The sequence below is a fragment of the Urocitellus parryii genome, chromosome 4, assembly GCF_045843805.1.
Source record: "Urocitellus parryii isolate mUroPar1 chromosome 4, mUroPar1.hap1, whole genome shotgun sequence".
NCBI classification, from domain to species: domain Eukaryota; kingdom Metazoa; phylum Chordata; class Mammalia; order Rodentia; family Sciuridae; genus Urocitellus; species Urocitellus parryii.
The window spans coordinates 173,343,600-173,361,156 of record NC_135534.1 but is presented as its reverse complement, the minus strand read 5'-3'; the positions used below and the strand labels follow the sequence as shown (position 1 = coordinate 173,361,156).

The following is a 17,557-nucleotide window of genomic DNA, read 5'->3' as shown; positions in this document are numbered from 1 at the left end:
AAATGTGTTGGCAGTAATCTAAAACGTGATTGAAATGTAGCCATTTTGAGCCCTGCCATCAAATTTCCCTTTGTCCTTTGTCTTCAGATTACAATGCCTATAGTATAGTAGGTGATCCAATCATAACTATAGCCTTTCCCCTTCCCCTCCCCAATTAAAAATTAGTCAATCATGTATATTATAATCCCAACCTCCTATCAGATCAAGAGGCAGTGCTGCATTAGGGATAATAACCTAGGCAGACTTCTTGCCTAGTGTGCTTGCTTGTCAGAAATTTTGGTAGCACACCTTCTGCAGAAGTAAAATTTACCTTGCTAACTAATTTTTGGGTACATGTCTGATTTCTTTGGCACCCCGACATTCTTAACAAGTATAGATTAGAATTATAATGGAAGAAATATTTAAGGGGCTGAGAAAGAGAAGTCCATTGAAGAGAATAAGTGTCCAGAGGAGAACTCAGAGAAGCCAAGAAAGATCTCAAGAAAGTAATAATGAATATTGTAATGTTTGCTCCCAGTGGAGACTTCTTAAGAGTGTGAGATCAGTGGGAGTAGGAGATAAATAAATATTTTGTCCCTACCTATAACTAACTGAACTTTTGAAGAGAGGTACTGACTGGTTTTAGTATTACTTGAGCTGGCATAGAGATTTCTATAAAACTAGTGTTCAATAAATGTTTATTAGTTTGATCTACAGACATGTAAAAGATTGGTACACATAGCACTGTGTACCCAGTCATACTAGAGGGGAAATGCTGTTGGTGAGAGGTTGAGTAAGGAAGGATTGTTAAAGACTCTAAAATCAGGCAGGATTTGGACTTGCCATAGCACTCCAGGCACCCTGTAAGAAAAGAATGAAGCCCCCACTTTTTAAAAAATTATTAATAATCCCTCATATGAGAATATAGCACACTGCAGTTAACAGAGTAGTTATGACCATTATCTCAATTAAGCACAATTTTACTAATAAGGAAATAGAAATTTACAAAAGTCAAGTAGACTTAGTAGGTAGCAGATAGTATACCCACGGCCATTGCTCTTATCTCTGTACCACAATGCTATTGATTAAATTTGGTTTCTGTAGTGGAGCCCTTAGGCTGAAGTGATATTGAAATTATATCCTTTTGAAAAATATTTATTGAGTATAAATAAATGTCCTATACATTAAATATCAAGAAATATTCATTATTGATTACAAGTCAGGCTGTAATACTGAGGGAACGACAAAGTCAAAATATCCACTTGTGATACTGTAGCGACAATTCCATTCCAACACTGGACACATGATTGCTCACAAGACACAACAAAACCTATCAAAAACAAGACCTATCAAAAGAGCCATTACTTTGAGCCACCTATATGCCACAATAGAAATGGTTTTGAATCATAATATGAACAGTCTCAATAATCTCATCTTCACTTCATCAATTTATCAGGTCATATTGAGACTGTAGAGTTACACTGTCACAAAATTTAAGATTTCATATCCTTGATTTTATTTCAAATTGTTATTAATGAGTGAAAATGAGTCATACAAAAGCCAAAGATACTTTTAAGTTAATCTTTCATAAGAGAAAAAGAATCAAATTTTAGTATAAGAAAGCTTCCCCAAGCAATGAATTTCTTAACGGAAAAAAAATAAAAGAGCAGTGTAATTAACCTTTCCTTCAAAGAAGGGAAAGGAACTTAAATCTGTTATGGAAAATCTGGATATATTTCCTAGTCCCACAATATGTGTTTATTTTACATGTGTACTTGAATGATGAAAGTCTATGAAGCAGGTATCTGTGGCAATCCAAATTCATCCACCAGGACTCCATCCTGTGAAAAAGAATCAAGGTTTAGTGCCACTATTTTTCACTTGATAAAAATGATTATAAACACTAAGTAGCCAAAACTCATTTCTAAGCATTTAATCAATCAAAACCAAAATCCCACTTAGAAGCCAATAATGAAGCTTTTTATGAGGTTTTAAGGCAGAGATTGGGAGGGCATGATGAACTAGGTAAAGTTTTTTGTTTTTGTTTTTCCGGGGATTGAACCCAGGGACACTTAACCATTGAGCCACATCCCAGCCCTTTTTTATATTTTTATTTAGAGACAGGGTCTCACTGAGTTGCTGAGGCTAGTTTTGAACTCACAATCCTCCTGCCTTAGCCTCCTAAGCTGCTGAGATTGCAGGCATGCGCCACTGTGATGGGCTCCAGGAAAAGAATTAGAAAGGATCTAAAGGGATAATCCTTTATAAGGTATAGGAATCATGAAAGAGGAAGAAAGGTAAATATAAGAATAAATCTAAAAATAGAAAAAGGGGCTAGGTCCAGTGGTGTGCACTTGTAGTTGCAGCTACTCCAAAGGCTTAGGCAAGACAACTTGAGCCCACAAGTTCTAGACTAGCTTGGGCAACAAAGCAAGACCCCATCTCAAAAAACAAAACAAAACAAAAAATATCAAAACAGGAGAAAGGGGGGTTGGAAATGTCAGGAGGAAAGGCTGAGGAGTCAGTCCTTGTCTCTAGATTTGAATTTTCACTCTGATCTCTAAAGTGGATCAATACTTTTGGCCTCCCATATTCTTGAATGGGCAATGCCCTTACACAGACAAGCAGTCACTTCTATACCATACTTTACTACAAAATCACAGGCAGAGATACCTTATCATCTAAGAAACCCTACCCCACAGCACATTTAACTTCGGAATCTGACCTTCTAAAAGTGGAAATAACATAGATGACTCGTAACTACTGAATTAAAAAGGTGGGCTATGGTAGCATTCACAAAGATTATTTCAGGCAGGGATACAGCTCAGTGGTAGGAGTGCCTGCCTAGCACGTGTGAGGTCCTGGGTTTGATGCCTTACTACAAACAACAACAAACTATTTTAGGAATGCTGAAAAAAAGCAACCTATGCACCTGGAACCTTAGAGTGGCCAAAGAGGTGGGTGTGGGTTAGGGTTGAATGGGGTGGGCAGTAGAGATAGGTAAGACTCCCTCAGGGAGAAAGGAGGAGTACAACTGGGAAAGACAGACAGTCACAGAAACCAGCTATAAGGGACATAGGAAATTACCTGCTCCCCACCCTTTGCTCCCCACTATTACAAGTGGAAAACATGATGAGGTTCCTAGAGAAGACATGAATTTCTTTTTTTTTTTGTTGTTGTTGATACATCTTTATTTTATGTATTTGTTTTTATATGTGGTGCTGAGGATCGAACCCAGTGCCTCACACATGCCAGGCAAGTGTGCTACTGCTGAGCCACAGCCCCAGCCCCCGAATTTCTTTTTTTTTTGAGAGAGAGAGAATTTTTAATATTTATTTTTTAGTTCTCGGCGGACACAACATCTTTGTTGGTATGTGGTGCTGAGGATCGAACCCGGGCCACATGCATGCCAGGCGAGCGCGCTACTGCTTGAGCCACATCCCCAGCCCAGACATGAATTTCTAATTTGCTTAAAATCGCACAGTGAATAAAGGCAGACCTAGTACTGGCTCCTATTCAAATATTTTATCAATTACTTGTGTATTCAATGTGTGTGTATTGGGGGATCAAAGAAGAGAGCTATAAATGTCCAGTGGCAACAAAAATTATAACACATAACATTAGAAACTAAGAAGGAGTATATAAGATTTCATAAGCAGTAAAATAATATACTTATAATAATGTCAACCATGTAGATTTAGACAGGGCTTTAAGTTTGCAAAATCCTTTATATACAATATTTAAATTTTCTGCACAATAATTTTGTGAAATGTTTGCAATTATCTTCATCTTACACATGCAAGAAACAGATAAGCTCAAGACTGCTAAAAGATCTGTCATTCTTCCAGATAGCCTGATTTTTTCCACTTTGTTGAATTAGAATCTTTCAGCATTATTCTTTTGAATTATTCCTGCTATGCTGCTCAGGCTGGCCCTTGAACTCACAATCCTGCCTCAGCTTCCTGAGTAGTTAGCTGGGTTATAGGTATGCACTGCCACATTTAGCTTACACTGTTTTATACTTAAAATGATTAACTTCTTGTTTAAAAATTCCACTCAATAACTAACTAGTGTTTCTGGAGAGAGGGACTTTCTTTTACACTGCTGCCTAGCAAGGCTCATGCAAGTGCTGCTGCTAAGTTATCAGGAAAAGTCTAGAATCTGGTTTGGAGATGGGAGTGTAGCTCAGTGACAGGGCACTTGCTTAGCATCAACAAGGCCCTGGGTTTGATCTCCAGAACCACAAAACTAAAAAACAAACTGAGTTGGGCATGTAGCTCAGTAGTAGAGAGAGCATTTACCTAGCATGGGCAAGGCTCTGGGTTCAGTCCCCAGCACCACACACAAACAAAAAAATCTAGAATCTATAAATGGTACCCAGTGTTAGCTCACAACAAGAGTGATTATGTGCATTATAGAAATTGTCTCTGGGGCTGGGGTTGTGGTTCAGTGGTAGCGTGCTTGCCTAGCACATGTGAGGCACTGGGTTCGATCCTCAACACCACATGAAAAAACATCTACAACTAAAAAATAAATATTAAAAAAAAAAAAGAAATTGTCTCTGTATAGAGACACTTCTGGTCTCACTGGCACTATTTTGCAGCCTGTACGTTGTGTTAAGTAGGAAAACTGAGCTTTCAAGGGTTTCCAAAATAATGACCAGGACTTTCTTTTCTTGTTCTAACTTAAGACTACCTTTCGTATTCCCAGACTGGTGGGCATAAAACCTTTTCTATGTTGTATAGAAATATAAGCAGAAAAGGCTTTAACCTTGTTTTTTGTGTCAGTGGGAACACCCTCTGGAATTGCAGGTGCAGATGCTGCTTCATCCAAGTAAGAACTATCTTCATCAGCCAGAAGCTCATCACCCAGTGCATCCAACTCTGAAATTAAAATAATCAACATTTAAAAAAAAAAGTAAGAAAATTGACAGCTGTTTATAATTTAGTGAAATGATTTGCAATAACATGAAAATTTAAATACAAAGGGAAAAGGATTACTCCTCGCCCCCGAAAATCCTAAAATTCAAGAATACAAAATAAAAGATGAAGATTACAAGAAACTTTCAGGAAAACTAATATGGTAAAATCTATGAAAAGCAAAAAGGAAAAAATAAAACAACCATTTCTCCACAAACTTGCAGGGTTTCCCTATTTTAGGGGAGAGGGTACTGGAGATTGAACCCAGACACACTTTACCATTGAGCTACATACCCAGTACCCACCTCACCCCGCTTTTTGCGGGTGTACCAGGGATTGAACTCAGGGGCATTCAACTACTGATCCCCAGCCCTATATTGTATTTTATTTAGAGACAGTGTCTCACCGAGTTGTTCAGTGCCTTACTTTTGCTGAAACTGACTTTGAACTTGTGATCCTCTTGCCTCATCCTCCCGAGCCACTAGGATTACAGGTGTGCACCACTGCGCCTGGCCCCCAGCCTTTTTATTTACTTTTTAAAAATTTCTCTCTCATTAATTGTTGGACTTGAAAAGAAAGTAGTGAAAGGAGGCATAAGATTGTTGTATATTGCATGACCATTATACGAAATCAGGGTCTAGAACTGTCTATGGTGAAAGAATTGGAAATAGTCAGGAGATTTTTTTTGGAAACTAGGGACTGAACCTGGGGGTGCTTAACCACTGAGCCCATCCCCAGACCTTTATATTTTTTAAAATTTGAGACAGGGTCTCACTAATTGCTTTATTGCCTCACTAAACTGCTTAGAATGGCTTTAAACTTGAGATCCTCATGAGTTGCAGGGATTACAGGTATGCGCCTCCATGCCTGGCTAGCCAGAAAGAATGACAATAGTAGGTAGAGACTCATCATGGGAAAATCAAGGCGCGGGGGGGGGGGGGGGGGGGGGGAGGCAGGGATGAATGCAAGAAAGAAAAAGGATCTAGGCAAAAATAGAACATGGAGAGAGAGAGAGAAAAAAAAAAACAGTAACATGACAGGGAAATCAGGCCATAGAAAATCTAGTATATAGTGGTTCTTTAATATACCTAGTTTCATCTTTCACACAATTATAATGATAGCTTCTAGACTTTTCCCCCTAAAGGCACTCAACATTCTTCTCATTTTTTAAGTCCCATGCCTGTCCCTAACTAGTAAGCATGCTACATGCTCTCACAGTATCTCCTTCTTCCTAATAGTGTGTGCCCTTATAACTAATTGATTACTTGAAGCAGGCAGTTTATATTTCTCCCAGTGTTAGTGGAGAAGCTTCATGAATGGAGAGATCATATTTGTTTTCTTCAATACTGAATCCCTAGCACCTAGCCCAGTGCCTGATTCATAGTAGATGCTCACTAAGTATTTGCCAACTATTAGTTCTTAATTTACTTTGCTATTCCGAGGGAGTCGATTCCAAGTAGGAAAATGGGGAGAACAAAATTAAAATGAAAATAGCAAGGAAAGGTTAAGCTGAGGACACTGATAGTTGTACCATGTCGGCTTTTGCTGGACTTTCCTTCAGGCTCACCAGTGTTGCTGGTGGAGTATGCAAGTCTGACGCAGGTGCCTCATAAGTTCTTTGCTCAGAGACTAACTCTTAGAGAATCCAGATAGAAATTTTTACTAGTATTTGGAGAGAGATTCCAGGAAGTTGTTCCTTTCAGATTCTAAAGCTATATATACATTGTTTGTCTTATAACTTACCTGCTTCCAGGTCATCTTCATCTAATTCTGGGGTGCCGTAGCTACGACTTAGTGCTTCTTGAATTTCATTTGCATCTTCCATCATATCCTCTAGCTGGTCTTGTAAATCCTACAGAAATATATATGATGGGGTTTTTATTCACTTTTCATTATGTTCCTCTAAGTATTCTCTTTTCTTGCACTCTTCTTTGAATCTTAGAATTAAGTAATTTTTGAAAAGACAATGTACATAAAAATGCCAAGTAACATAAATAGTTCTTAACAATTGTTAGTTCACCTCCCTAAACCCACCCTTGACTAGTAACTGCTTTTTTTAGATGATAACCAAGTAGAGACTCTAAAGGACAGGTTTGACTAAATTCTGAATGCCTCCTCTTACTTTTTTTAGTGCTGATGTATTGAACCTAGTGCCTAGTACATACTAAACATACCCTCTACCACAGAGCTATAGCCAAGGCCCCTGAATGTCCCTTCTAATTAAAAGTATGAGAAAGAATGCATAAAGAGAATTATTTAAAAATCAGAAGCCCAGCCAGGTGTGGTGGTGCACACCTGTAATCCCAGCAGCTTGGGAGGCTGTGATAGGAGGATCATGAGTTCAAAGCCAGCCTCAGCAACAGTGAGGTGCTAAACAACTCAGTGAGACCCTGTCTCTAACTAAAACACAAAATAGGGCTCAGGATGTGGCTCAGTGCTCCTGAGTTCAGTCCCTGGTACCACCTCCCTTGCAAAAAAATCAGAAGCCCAAAGATTTCCCTTAATAATGACTGCAACTGTCACTAACCTTATAATCTTCTTTCTATTTTTGGTGGTAAAATATGATCTTAGAAATAAAGAATTAAGTTTGTGGGGGGCTGGAGTTGTACCTCAGTAGTAGAGCACTTGCTTAGCTTGTTGGAGGCACTAGGTTTGGTTCGCAGCAGTGAATATAAATAAATAAAATAAAGGCCCATTAACAACTAAAAAAATATTAAAAAAAAAGAATCAAATTTGTGATCTTGCATTAATTTTTTCAGGGGGCTCATAGAAAATTTGTGATCTTGCATTAACTTTTACAGGGGGCTCAAAAAAAGCAGTTACTAGTCAAGGGCAGGTTTAGGGAGGTGAACTAACAATTGTTAGAACTATTTATGTTACTTGGCATTTTTATGTACATTGTCTTTTCAAAAATTACTTAATTCTAAGATTCAAAGAAGAATGCAAGAAAATAGAATACTTAGAGGAAAATAAAACATGAAAACTTGTTCATCAGCTCTTTTCTTATAAAGTTTTACTTGAAACATTAAATCAAGAAGCATCTAATGGATCAACACTTTTTTTTGAGTAAGCCAAAACCAGACTGCACTGGTAGGGAAAGGAGGCAATAACAAAAACGAATGGTGCAAAAAGTTGTACTGGGCCACCTTGGATAGGAAAACAGAGGTGGAATCAGGATAGGCTTGATATCTGACATTAGGCTGGTGAAGAAAATTGACTGAGGGCATAAACCATCTGTGAATGATCTACTAATACTTAACTAGGAGACTACTATACCGCCAGAAATAGTGTGAAATCAATCTGAGAAGTAGCATGGCATATGAAAGTCAGTTTAGATAAAATGGTTAGAAGCATAGACCCTAGAGTCAGAAATACCCAAATTCAAATTCATTATTACTTAATGAAAAGCAATGTCTCTAAGATTTTATTTCCTCTTTCATAATGGGATTATTTAAAAAAAATATTTATTTTTTTAGGTGTAGATGGACACAACACAATACCTTTATTTTTATGTGGTACTGAGGATCGAACCCAGGCCCTGCCTGTGCTAGGCGAGCACTCTATTGCTGAGCCACAATCCCAGCCCCCAAAATGGAATTATTAAGAGTCATATCTCACAGGGCTACTGTAGGGATTCATTGCAATAATACTTGGGAAACACCTAATATATTTTTTCTTTTATGTTCAGGATGTGCAGAATAACAATATGTTCTTCTTTTCTTTTTGGGACGGGTGGAGGGCAGGGTGTACCTGGGGTTGAACTCAGGGGCACTCAACCACCAATCCACATCCCCAGCGCTATTTTGTATTTTATGTAGGTCTCACTGAGTTGTTTAGAGCCTCACTTTTGATGAGGCTGGCTTTGAACTCATGATTCTCCTGTCTCAGCCTGCCAAGGTGCTGGGATTATAGGTGTGTGCCACTGCAGTATGCTCTTCTTAAACTGCATTCCACAGAGAGGGGAACAGACTAGTGTTGATAATGCCAAAGGTCCAAATCAACACCATTTATTCTTCAGAATTTATAGAGCAATGCAACACACTTGAAAATTTCTTCTTGGCTTTCTGGTTTGTTTTTCCATATAAAAATCAAAGTAAAATAAAGGAAAAATTTTTTAAATAAAAAGCTTTGCTTGGGGCTGGGGATGTGGCTCAGCGGTAGCGCACTCGCCTGGCATGCGTGCGGCCCGGGTTCGATCCTCAGCACCACATACCAACAAAGATGTTGTGTCCGCCGAGAACTAAAAAATAAATATTAAAAATTCTCTCTCTCTCTCTCTCTCTCCTCTCTCACTCTCTCTTAAAAAAAAAAAAAAAAAAAAAAAAAAAAAAAAGCTTTGCTTTTCTTCATTTCCAAGCTCCAAATATAACACTGTGCTATACTTAGTAAAACATTCTTCTACATAGAGAAGCAGTGACTGAAACAATAATTAAAAGAAAGCAAAGCCAGGTGTGATAGTGCATGCCTGTCATCTCAGCAATTTAGTGAAACCCTGTCTCAAATAAAAAGTAAATAAATAAAAAGGACTGAGGATGTAGTTCAATGGCAAAGTACCCCTGTGTTAAATTCCCAGTACCAAAAAATAAATAAATAGGAATGAAAATACTATCAGAATAAGCTAATCAAATCATGTCTTAACATTATACATGTCAAGACAAGTCCCCCCAAATAATTTATGAGATGATTTTTAGCAATAGACTCTAGGATAGACATGGGGAAAAAACCCATCACACAGCCAGGAATGGTGGTGCACTCCCAGTGGCTTGGGAGGCTGAGGCAGGAAGATCACAGAAATTCAAAGTCAGCCTCAGCAACTTAGCATGGCCCTCAGTATCTTAAAAAGAACTTGTCTCAAAATAAAAAAAATTAAAAAGGGGTGGAGATGTGGCTCAGTGGTTAAATGCTTCTGGGTTCAATCCCTGGTACAATTTTTTTTTTTAATTGATAGCACTAAACTATAAAGAACTTTGAGGCACTGAGGTACAGAAACTAAAATGTGAAAGGGATTAAAAAAAAAAAAACAACTCCTTCCTCTGCAAGGCAAAATAAAAAATGAGAGCAACTGAACAATGAAAATGTTTTACAAGTAAAATATTTGGAAAAATGAATCAAAGAAATTCAAATTATATAGCCTTGTCAAAAGACACATATACATATACTCCCAAGCTAAGCTCTTTACTACTCATGCTGGCAATCTATAAGGGGACAAAAAAGGATAATTAGGTGAGGGAGACAGATAGACAACCACAGATGAAAGATGGAGAGAGACAGAAAAAAACTTAGACTGACCAAAGTTTCTCTTTTGATCCTATTAAATATTTATTTATTTATTTATTTTAACCCAGGGGTGCTTTACCACTGAGTTACATCTTTTATTTTTTATTTCTTTAATTTTGAAACAGAGTCTTGCTAAGTTGCTTAGGCTCTCACTAAGTTACTGGAGCTGGCCTTGAATTGCAATCCTCCTGCCTTAGCCTCCCAAGTTGCTGGAATTACAGGTGTGCACCACCATGCACCATCATGCCTGGCCATATTAAATAGTTCTAATTAAAACAAGAAGCCCTAAAAGTAGAAAATAAAATAGCATTTTATATTCTGTTACCAAATGGTATTATACAAATAAGACAAGCATTTACAGAACATTTTCTCAGTGAATTTCCAGAAAAATATCATGAAGCTGAACTTCATGTGAGTAGAAACTTGTGGACCGTTTGAAACGGTTAAGGGCAGTCTAAAGGGTACTGGAAAGAAGTAAGACAGAGGAGGAATGCTTTCACTCTGAAAGACTGGAACTGCCAGAGAATACCTATGTGGAGGCAGTAAAATGCCTAGGACATAGTAACTGCTCACTCAAACACTGTTAGAATGGGGCAGTAATGCTGCTTCTCCTTTAACAGACTCCTATTCATCCACTCATCTACCATCAAATACTTTCTGGGCTCCAACTATGGCCAAACATTGTTCTAGACACTGCAGATACAATAGTGAACAAAATCAAGTCCCTGCCAAAAGGGGAAAAGACATTCTGGTCAAAAGGTAAAGGTAAAGGACACTATTACACATGCAGAAAAAAAAGCCTCTTTCTTCCCTTAAGTCACCACTCCCTCCCTCTGCTATCTATCTTGCCATCTGGGCTGTTCACTTGACAGTTGAGTGCAGCCAGGCTTGAGGGCACAAAACCTAATCCCAAGAAGAAATGTTCACATTAAGGAACTAATGACTTATTAAAATGTGAAGAGACTTACTGCAAAGGAAACCAAATCTATTCCAGAAATTGTATTCAGCACTTTATACACATATATTCATTTAACCTTTATGACAATACTGGGACATAGGTAGTAATGTTGCAACTTCACAACTGAAGAAACAAACTAAAACTATTTGAGTTGTAAGTAACTACTGGATGCTTATTATGTACCAGGCATTGTGTGAGTAGATAGACTTTCTCAATTATTTCACCTGCATAGTAACTGTATGTAGTATTAGAATATTTGTAATAATAAGGAAACTAAAAACTTGGTATTATTTCCTTAAGTTATTCTATTAGGAAATGGCAGACCTAAGATTACAATCCATTTCAATCCCTTTTCTGTCCTATGCCCATCACATAAGCATTCATTTGGATCCTTTCAAAAACTAATATACGTTCTTGCAGAAGCTAGTATATATCTCACCTCAATCTGGTCAATTTTCACTTCCTTGTATGCCTTCTTCATTTCCTTTACTCCCAGTTTCATAGCGTCAACCTAAAAAAAAAAAAGTAGAACAAAACCCAGTGTCTTAACTATCTTTTAAAAACTATGAGAAACGAAACAAAACAAAACATAAACAGGGAAAAAAGCTTAAGAGTAAAACAATAAAATCACACAAAACAAGGTGATTTGGGATTACCGTAGTTTTGGTATCCTTCAGTGACTGGATGGTGTAATTGGCTTGTTCCATGTTAAAGGACTGTTGGGCGAGGTTGTCCCGCTGTTGCTCATACCTTTTTTTAGAGTCAATTGAGAAACGTAAAAAATGAGTCAGATAGAAATTCTCAGGAAGAAAGTATTCCTAACACTATGATCTTAAAAGAAAAGATTTGGTGGGATCAAAATGCTTAAAAATTGATCTCTAAGATATACAGGGGCACAAATAGTTATTCATAATACCCTATTTCTAAGCTGTTTGATGTGTGTGCACATGTTTATTTAATTTTCTATGTAATAGATATTTTGTATATGACAGAGATATGCCCTTAACATTTTAGGAAAGAGAATTTATATTATTATTGTAAATTAGTGGTTTGATGTGCTGGTAATGTTTTTACCTAATTTATAATACATATTGAAAAAAAATAGGACTATTAAAAAAAATGGATCCCTCCAGTCATTTTTAGTTATAACACTATTTTCTATTTAACATGATAGCATTTACTTTATCCAGTGTTACTATATATCTTAAAATGTGTGTTCATAATTATTTCCTATGAGTTGGGTGTGGTCATTCCAATGACTTGGGAAGGGTGAGGCAGGAAGATTGCAAGTTCAAAGCCAGCTTCAGCAACTTAGTGAGGTTCTAGGCAACTGAACAAGACCTTGTCTTAAAATAAAACAATAAAAGGATTGGGGATGTGACTCAGTGGTCTAGCACCCCTAGATTCAACCCCTGGCACCAAAAAAAAATTTTCCTATGAAAAATTCTCAGAAGTAGATCTCTTAGAGCAAAGGGCAAGCCTGTTTTTGAGGTTCTCCATACATGTAGCTAAATGTTTTTCCAATAGACTAAATTCCTTGAGGATATTTTATTAATCTTGTACCCATAATTAGGTTGTCCAACTAACTTAATATCTGATGTTTAAGATATTTCATTAAAATAAAGTTTTATATCAAACTGATACCACCTCAAAGACTTATGTCACTATGGTCTTTATACAGTATTTGTAACTATCCAATCAGAAGGAAATTTGTTAATTCATGGGGCAGGCAAAAGGAAGAAGAGTATGACTCTATTATTAAGTTTCATTCCCTGAGCATGGTGATGCACACCCATAATTCAAGCAACTGAGGAGCTAAGGCAGGAGGATTAAGTTTGAGGCCAGCCTCAGCAACTTAGTAAGACCCTGTCTCAAAATTTAAAAAAAGGACAAAGGAAGAAATGGTCAAAATGCCCCTGAATTCAATTTCCAGGATGGGGGAAAAAAAAATATATAGACACACACACACACACGTATATAAAGTTTAAAAGGACAGGGAAATACCTGAAATATAACATTAAGTAGAAAAGGATGACTTATATAATCCTACGTAGTTTCAGTTTTCCTCTAAAAAATTATATGCACACATGCCACGTATATACAAAGAGAGACTAGAAGACATTATTAGCATTCTATTATTTTCATTAATAGAAATCTAAGTAAATATTCTTTCTTCTGCTCATGTTATGTATTTTCCAAGTTTCTAAATGAACACATATTCCTTTTATAACAAAAAACAAAACTTGCATTATAGTTTTCCTTTCAAATGTAATCTAAAAAGAAGAAGATGGCATCTAATGTGTGATATGTCACTTTAAAATTGCAGGCATGGTGGCTCATGCCTGGAATCCCAGTGATTTCGGAGGCTGAAGCAAGAGGATCCCAAGTTGGAGGCCAACCTTAGCATTTTAGTGAGACCCTGTCTTAAAATGCCCCTGAGTTCAAGTCCCAGTACCAAACAAACAAAAATTGGAATAAAAGGTATCAAAAAATTTTTCTGGTTCCCTGTTAGCTGATTATGTCTGATATCTACAACTCTGCAAACATTTTCATCAGCTGAACAGTCCACAGTAAAAAACCAAAGATACTACTTGGGTTCTGCTCAAATTCTGTGATAGTCACTTAAAACAAAAAAATAAAGACTTTTCAATATATTTTGGTGAGAGGAAACAAATAGTCAGCATTCCTATCTTTATAAACAAACAAAACAAAAAAAAGGCATCCTAACTAAATAATGGTAGAACTTTACAGGTCTGGTCAGTCCAAATTAATAGTCATTAGCCACATACAGCTACTTAAAGTATTAAAATTAAATAAAATTAAAACTTCAGTTCCTGAGTCATACTAGCCTAGTCATATTTCAAGTGCCCACAGCCACAAGAGACTAATAATTACTGAACTGGACACACAGATATGGAACTTCTCTATCATAACAAAAAGTTTTATTTAGACCACGTTACAACAGATGTTGCTGAATAAGTAAAGGGGAAACCCAAGCTAACCATATTTAATTATATGTCAATAAAGCTTGTAATTAAATAAAGAATGCCTTGAAAAATGGTATGAAACCTGAAGGAACAGAAAACCATTTTGATTAAACCTGCTAAAGAGTAGGAGATTATGTACATAACTTACATCCGCTTTTGCTTTAAAACCCGCAAGGCTTTCTGCTTGACCATATTCTAAGGAGAAAAACAGATTTAATAAAAACAAAGTGGAAAACATATACATGGCAAAAAAAAAATCTCCAAGAATTGGAGGTGTATCACAGTGATGGACTGCTTGCCTAGCTTGCTTGAGGCCCTGGGTTGATCTCTAGCACCAAAACATACCGGCTCCTAAATTTTGTACTTCTCCCAAGCACTGATATTGTTCACTCTCCAAGTCTTTGCATTCCACATCTCTATATCCTGAACTACTTTCTCTTTCCCTAATATATATTAAACTCAACTTCCAATTTGAACAGCATCCTTTTTTATTGGGGGGGGGCAGTACTAGGGATTGAACCCAGGGCCTGGTGCATGCTAGGCAAAAGCTCTACCACTGAGCTACATTACCAGCCCCATTCTGTATATCCAGTTGCCTTAGGGAGATTCCCCACTTGAATATCCTGCTATCAAATTAAATGGAACATGCCCAAACTCTTCAATCTTATGTTGGAAATAACTAACAGTAGTACATGCCTGTGATCCTAGGCACAGTGGTACATGCCTGTGATCCCAGCAACTTGGGAGGCTAAGGCAGGAGGATGGCAAGTTTGAGGCCAACCTCAGCAATTTAGCAAGGCCATAAGCAACTCTGCCAGAACCTATCTCAAAAATAAAAAATAAAAAGGGTTAGGGATGTAGCTCAGAGGTAAAGCTCCTGGGTTCAGTCTCCAGTACCAAAAAGAAAGAAAGAAAGAAAGAAAAAGAGAGCCACCAACCTCTCTCTTCTTGAGATTGAGAAACTTTAATCAACCTTATCTTTCCTCTCTCTGTTGTCTCCTCAGAGAGTCATCAGTGTTACTGATTTTCAGACTCACTCTCAAACTGACTCATTTTACATGATTCTCATGACTACCTACCTGGTTTGGGCTTTCACCTCCTGAAGTGTAGACAAGCTTTCCTACTTCTATTTTTCAGTCTACACCATTATCTAAGGTGACTGGGAAAAGCCTTCCCTTTCTATACTGTTCCAGTTTCAATTTATTTGTCTCCTCCAATGAGGAAGGAAAAACAGATATTACCTCATGGAAGATAATAACTAACATTTATTAAGTGCTACTAAGTTCTAGATATAGTGCTGTACAGGTCTTATGAATCATCTCATTTAATTCTCATACAATAAAGTATCATTATCCCCATTTACAATAGCAAAACTGAGGTTCAGTGATGCCCTGGTTTACCTAATTAATAAGTTATAGAACTAGAAAACCCAGATAGTTCTATATCCATAGGGTATTCTTTTAAACACAATATTCTATGTTCCTACTAACACAAGAAAACAAGTGACTTTATCACAGCAGGTAGTAATAGTGACAGTATTAGAACATTGGTCCCACATGCCAAGTTCTGTCCTTTTTCCAGCATGCCACTCCTTAACCAGATTATTATTCCTACTTACCCTGACCAACCTGGCAACTCACTGATCCTCAGCATAAATCAGTGGAATATGTGAATTCCTACTTACATGCTTCTGGACATATAATCAACAACTCCCCTCTAGATCAAATGCTAGCCTCCCTCTCATATCTATCCACAAAATCTCCCTGAAGAACATACTTTCACATGTGTTTTCTATTTACCAGACTCTGAGCATCTCTTTGTATCCTTCACCAGCCCCTACAACCAGATGCTATTTCTACAGGTGCTCAAATTAGGCTGTCACAGTTATCTTATGTGGCAGTTGCCAACTACCTTACCTTTGCAGGACCCTCTCTCATCTTTTTTATTTGATCCTTATACTTCACTAGCTCAGCATCCAATCGGGAAATCTTCTTGTCAATGGATTCTGCTCTGCTGTCCACCTTGGAGGAATATATAAAATGAAGTGGTAGTTATTGCAGTATACTTACACAGGAAGGGGCAGGAGGAGGAAAGTGGAGAAAGAAAAACAAAGGGAAGGGCTGGGGATGTGGCTCAAGCGGTAGCGCGCTGGCCTGGCATGCGTGCGGCCAGGGTTCGATCTTCAGCACCACATACAAACAAAGATGTTGTGTCTGCCAAGTACTGAAAAATAAATATTAAAAAAAAATTCTCTCTCTCTTTAAAAAAAAAAAAAAGAAAAACAGAAAAACAAAGGGAAGCATATGGTGAGGGGTGGAAAACAGTAGTACACTGGGCAGGGTATGATTCCCAGTTGGAAACCCTGCGGGGGCGCTTTTATAAGATACTCCAATCCCCACTATTCTGATATACCAGGTCCCCCCCTGAAGTGTGTTGGGGTAGAAAAACAATTTGAGAATCACTGGGATGAATTGAGATTTCCCTGGAATCATAGACTAGTCAGGCTGGGGGTTCAACAAGGAGGTGCATGAAATAAGCCAATGCCCATTAGACACCAGCTAAAACTAATCTAATGCCACCCACTAGGTCAGAAATGATGGCCTAATCTGAGGAGTCAGGGTTCTCAATTTTTGTATTACTGAGGTCCAGCTATGTTAATTTATCAACAGAGAAAAGACCCCTGTCATGAAAAGGGATGGAAAAGGGGTAAAATATCGGTCTGGACGAGGTGAAAAGGGTGTATGGGCCTAAGGCAGGTTGGGGTGAAGGAACCAAGGGGAGATCAAGTGGACCGGGCAATGGCATCAGGATGGGTTGAGAGCAGGAAGAGCGAGACAGTGATGGGATTACAGAGTTCCTGGTTTGTGGAGTGAGAGGAAAGACTTGGGAAAAAAGGATGAAAGTACGATGTAGGTATGGAGAGGTCCAGCTTCGGTAATGGGGTGGAGTAGGAGCCAGGAGCAGGGATGGGAGGGGTAGGGAATGTCAAAGGTCCTAAGACTACTTTTACATGATCAGATGCCCACCGTGCCAATGCAGTCGGTCAGGCTGGGCGGCGGAGCCTTGGGTTTCGCTTTCCCGAAGAATCGATTCATCTTGGGCGGCCGCGAAGAACCCAAACACTAGAAGAAAATCAAAAACGGAAGCGAAGTCAGCCTCGCTTCGACTTCCGGTTCTTCCATGCGCAAGCGCAGTGTTCCTGACCCTTTTTCCGAGTTTTCAGCTCCGCCTTCCCCGAGAGGAATTCAGAGCTTTGGAAGGGGTGGGGAGGAAACTGCAGGAGGAGGGGCCTCAGTGGAGGAAGTGGGCGGGACTTCAGATGAGCGAGGCGGGGCCTTGGCCGAGTGGGTGGGGCCTAGAGGAGGCTTTAATACATAGGGTGGGGCAGGAGCGGGGCGTGGCCAGGAAGTAACCGGGTAAGGTTGCAAGACGCGGTG

At 38.3% G+C, this 17,557-nt stretch overlaps 1 protein-coding gene across 1 annotated transcript; it reads right to left on the bottom strand.

Moving 5' to 3' along the window:
• Positions 1-1,131: 1,131 nt before the first annotated feature.
• Chmp5 (charged multivesicular body protein 5) lies at positions 1,132-17,294 on the bottom strand. Its single transcript, XM_077797898.1, has 8 exons — positions 17,147-17,294; positions 16,037-16,141; positions 14,269-14,315; positions 11,790-11,883; positions 11,573-11,644; positions 6,642-6,750; positions 4,750-4,862; positions 1,132-1,820 (listed from the first exon to the last, which is right to left on the bottom strand). The coding sequence occupies exons 1-8, from the start codon at positions 17,213-17,215 to the stop codon at positions 1,770-1,772; spliced, it is 660 nt and encodes a 219-aa protein (XP_077654024.1). The 5' UTR covers positions 17,216-17,294; the 3' UTR covers positions 1,132-1,769.
• Positions 17,295-17,557: the final 263 nt, after the last annotated feature.

Coding starts and splice junctions, on each gene's coding strand:
- Chmp5 (XM_077797898.1), bottom strand. CDS start 17,215: ATGAATCGATTCTTCGGGAAAGCGAAACCCAAGGCTCCGCCGCCCAGC. Junction 6,751..11,572: donor TGAAAATTGACCAGATTGAG/GTGAGATATATA, acceptor ATATTTCTGTAG/GATTTACAAGACCAGCTAGA. Junction 1,821..4,749: donor CCACTGACACAAAAAACAAG/GTTAAAGCCTTT, acceptor TCTTTTTCACAG/GATGGAGTCCTGGTGGATGA.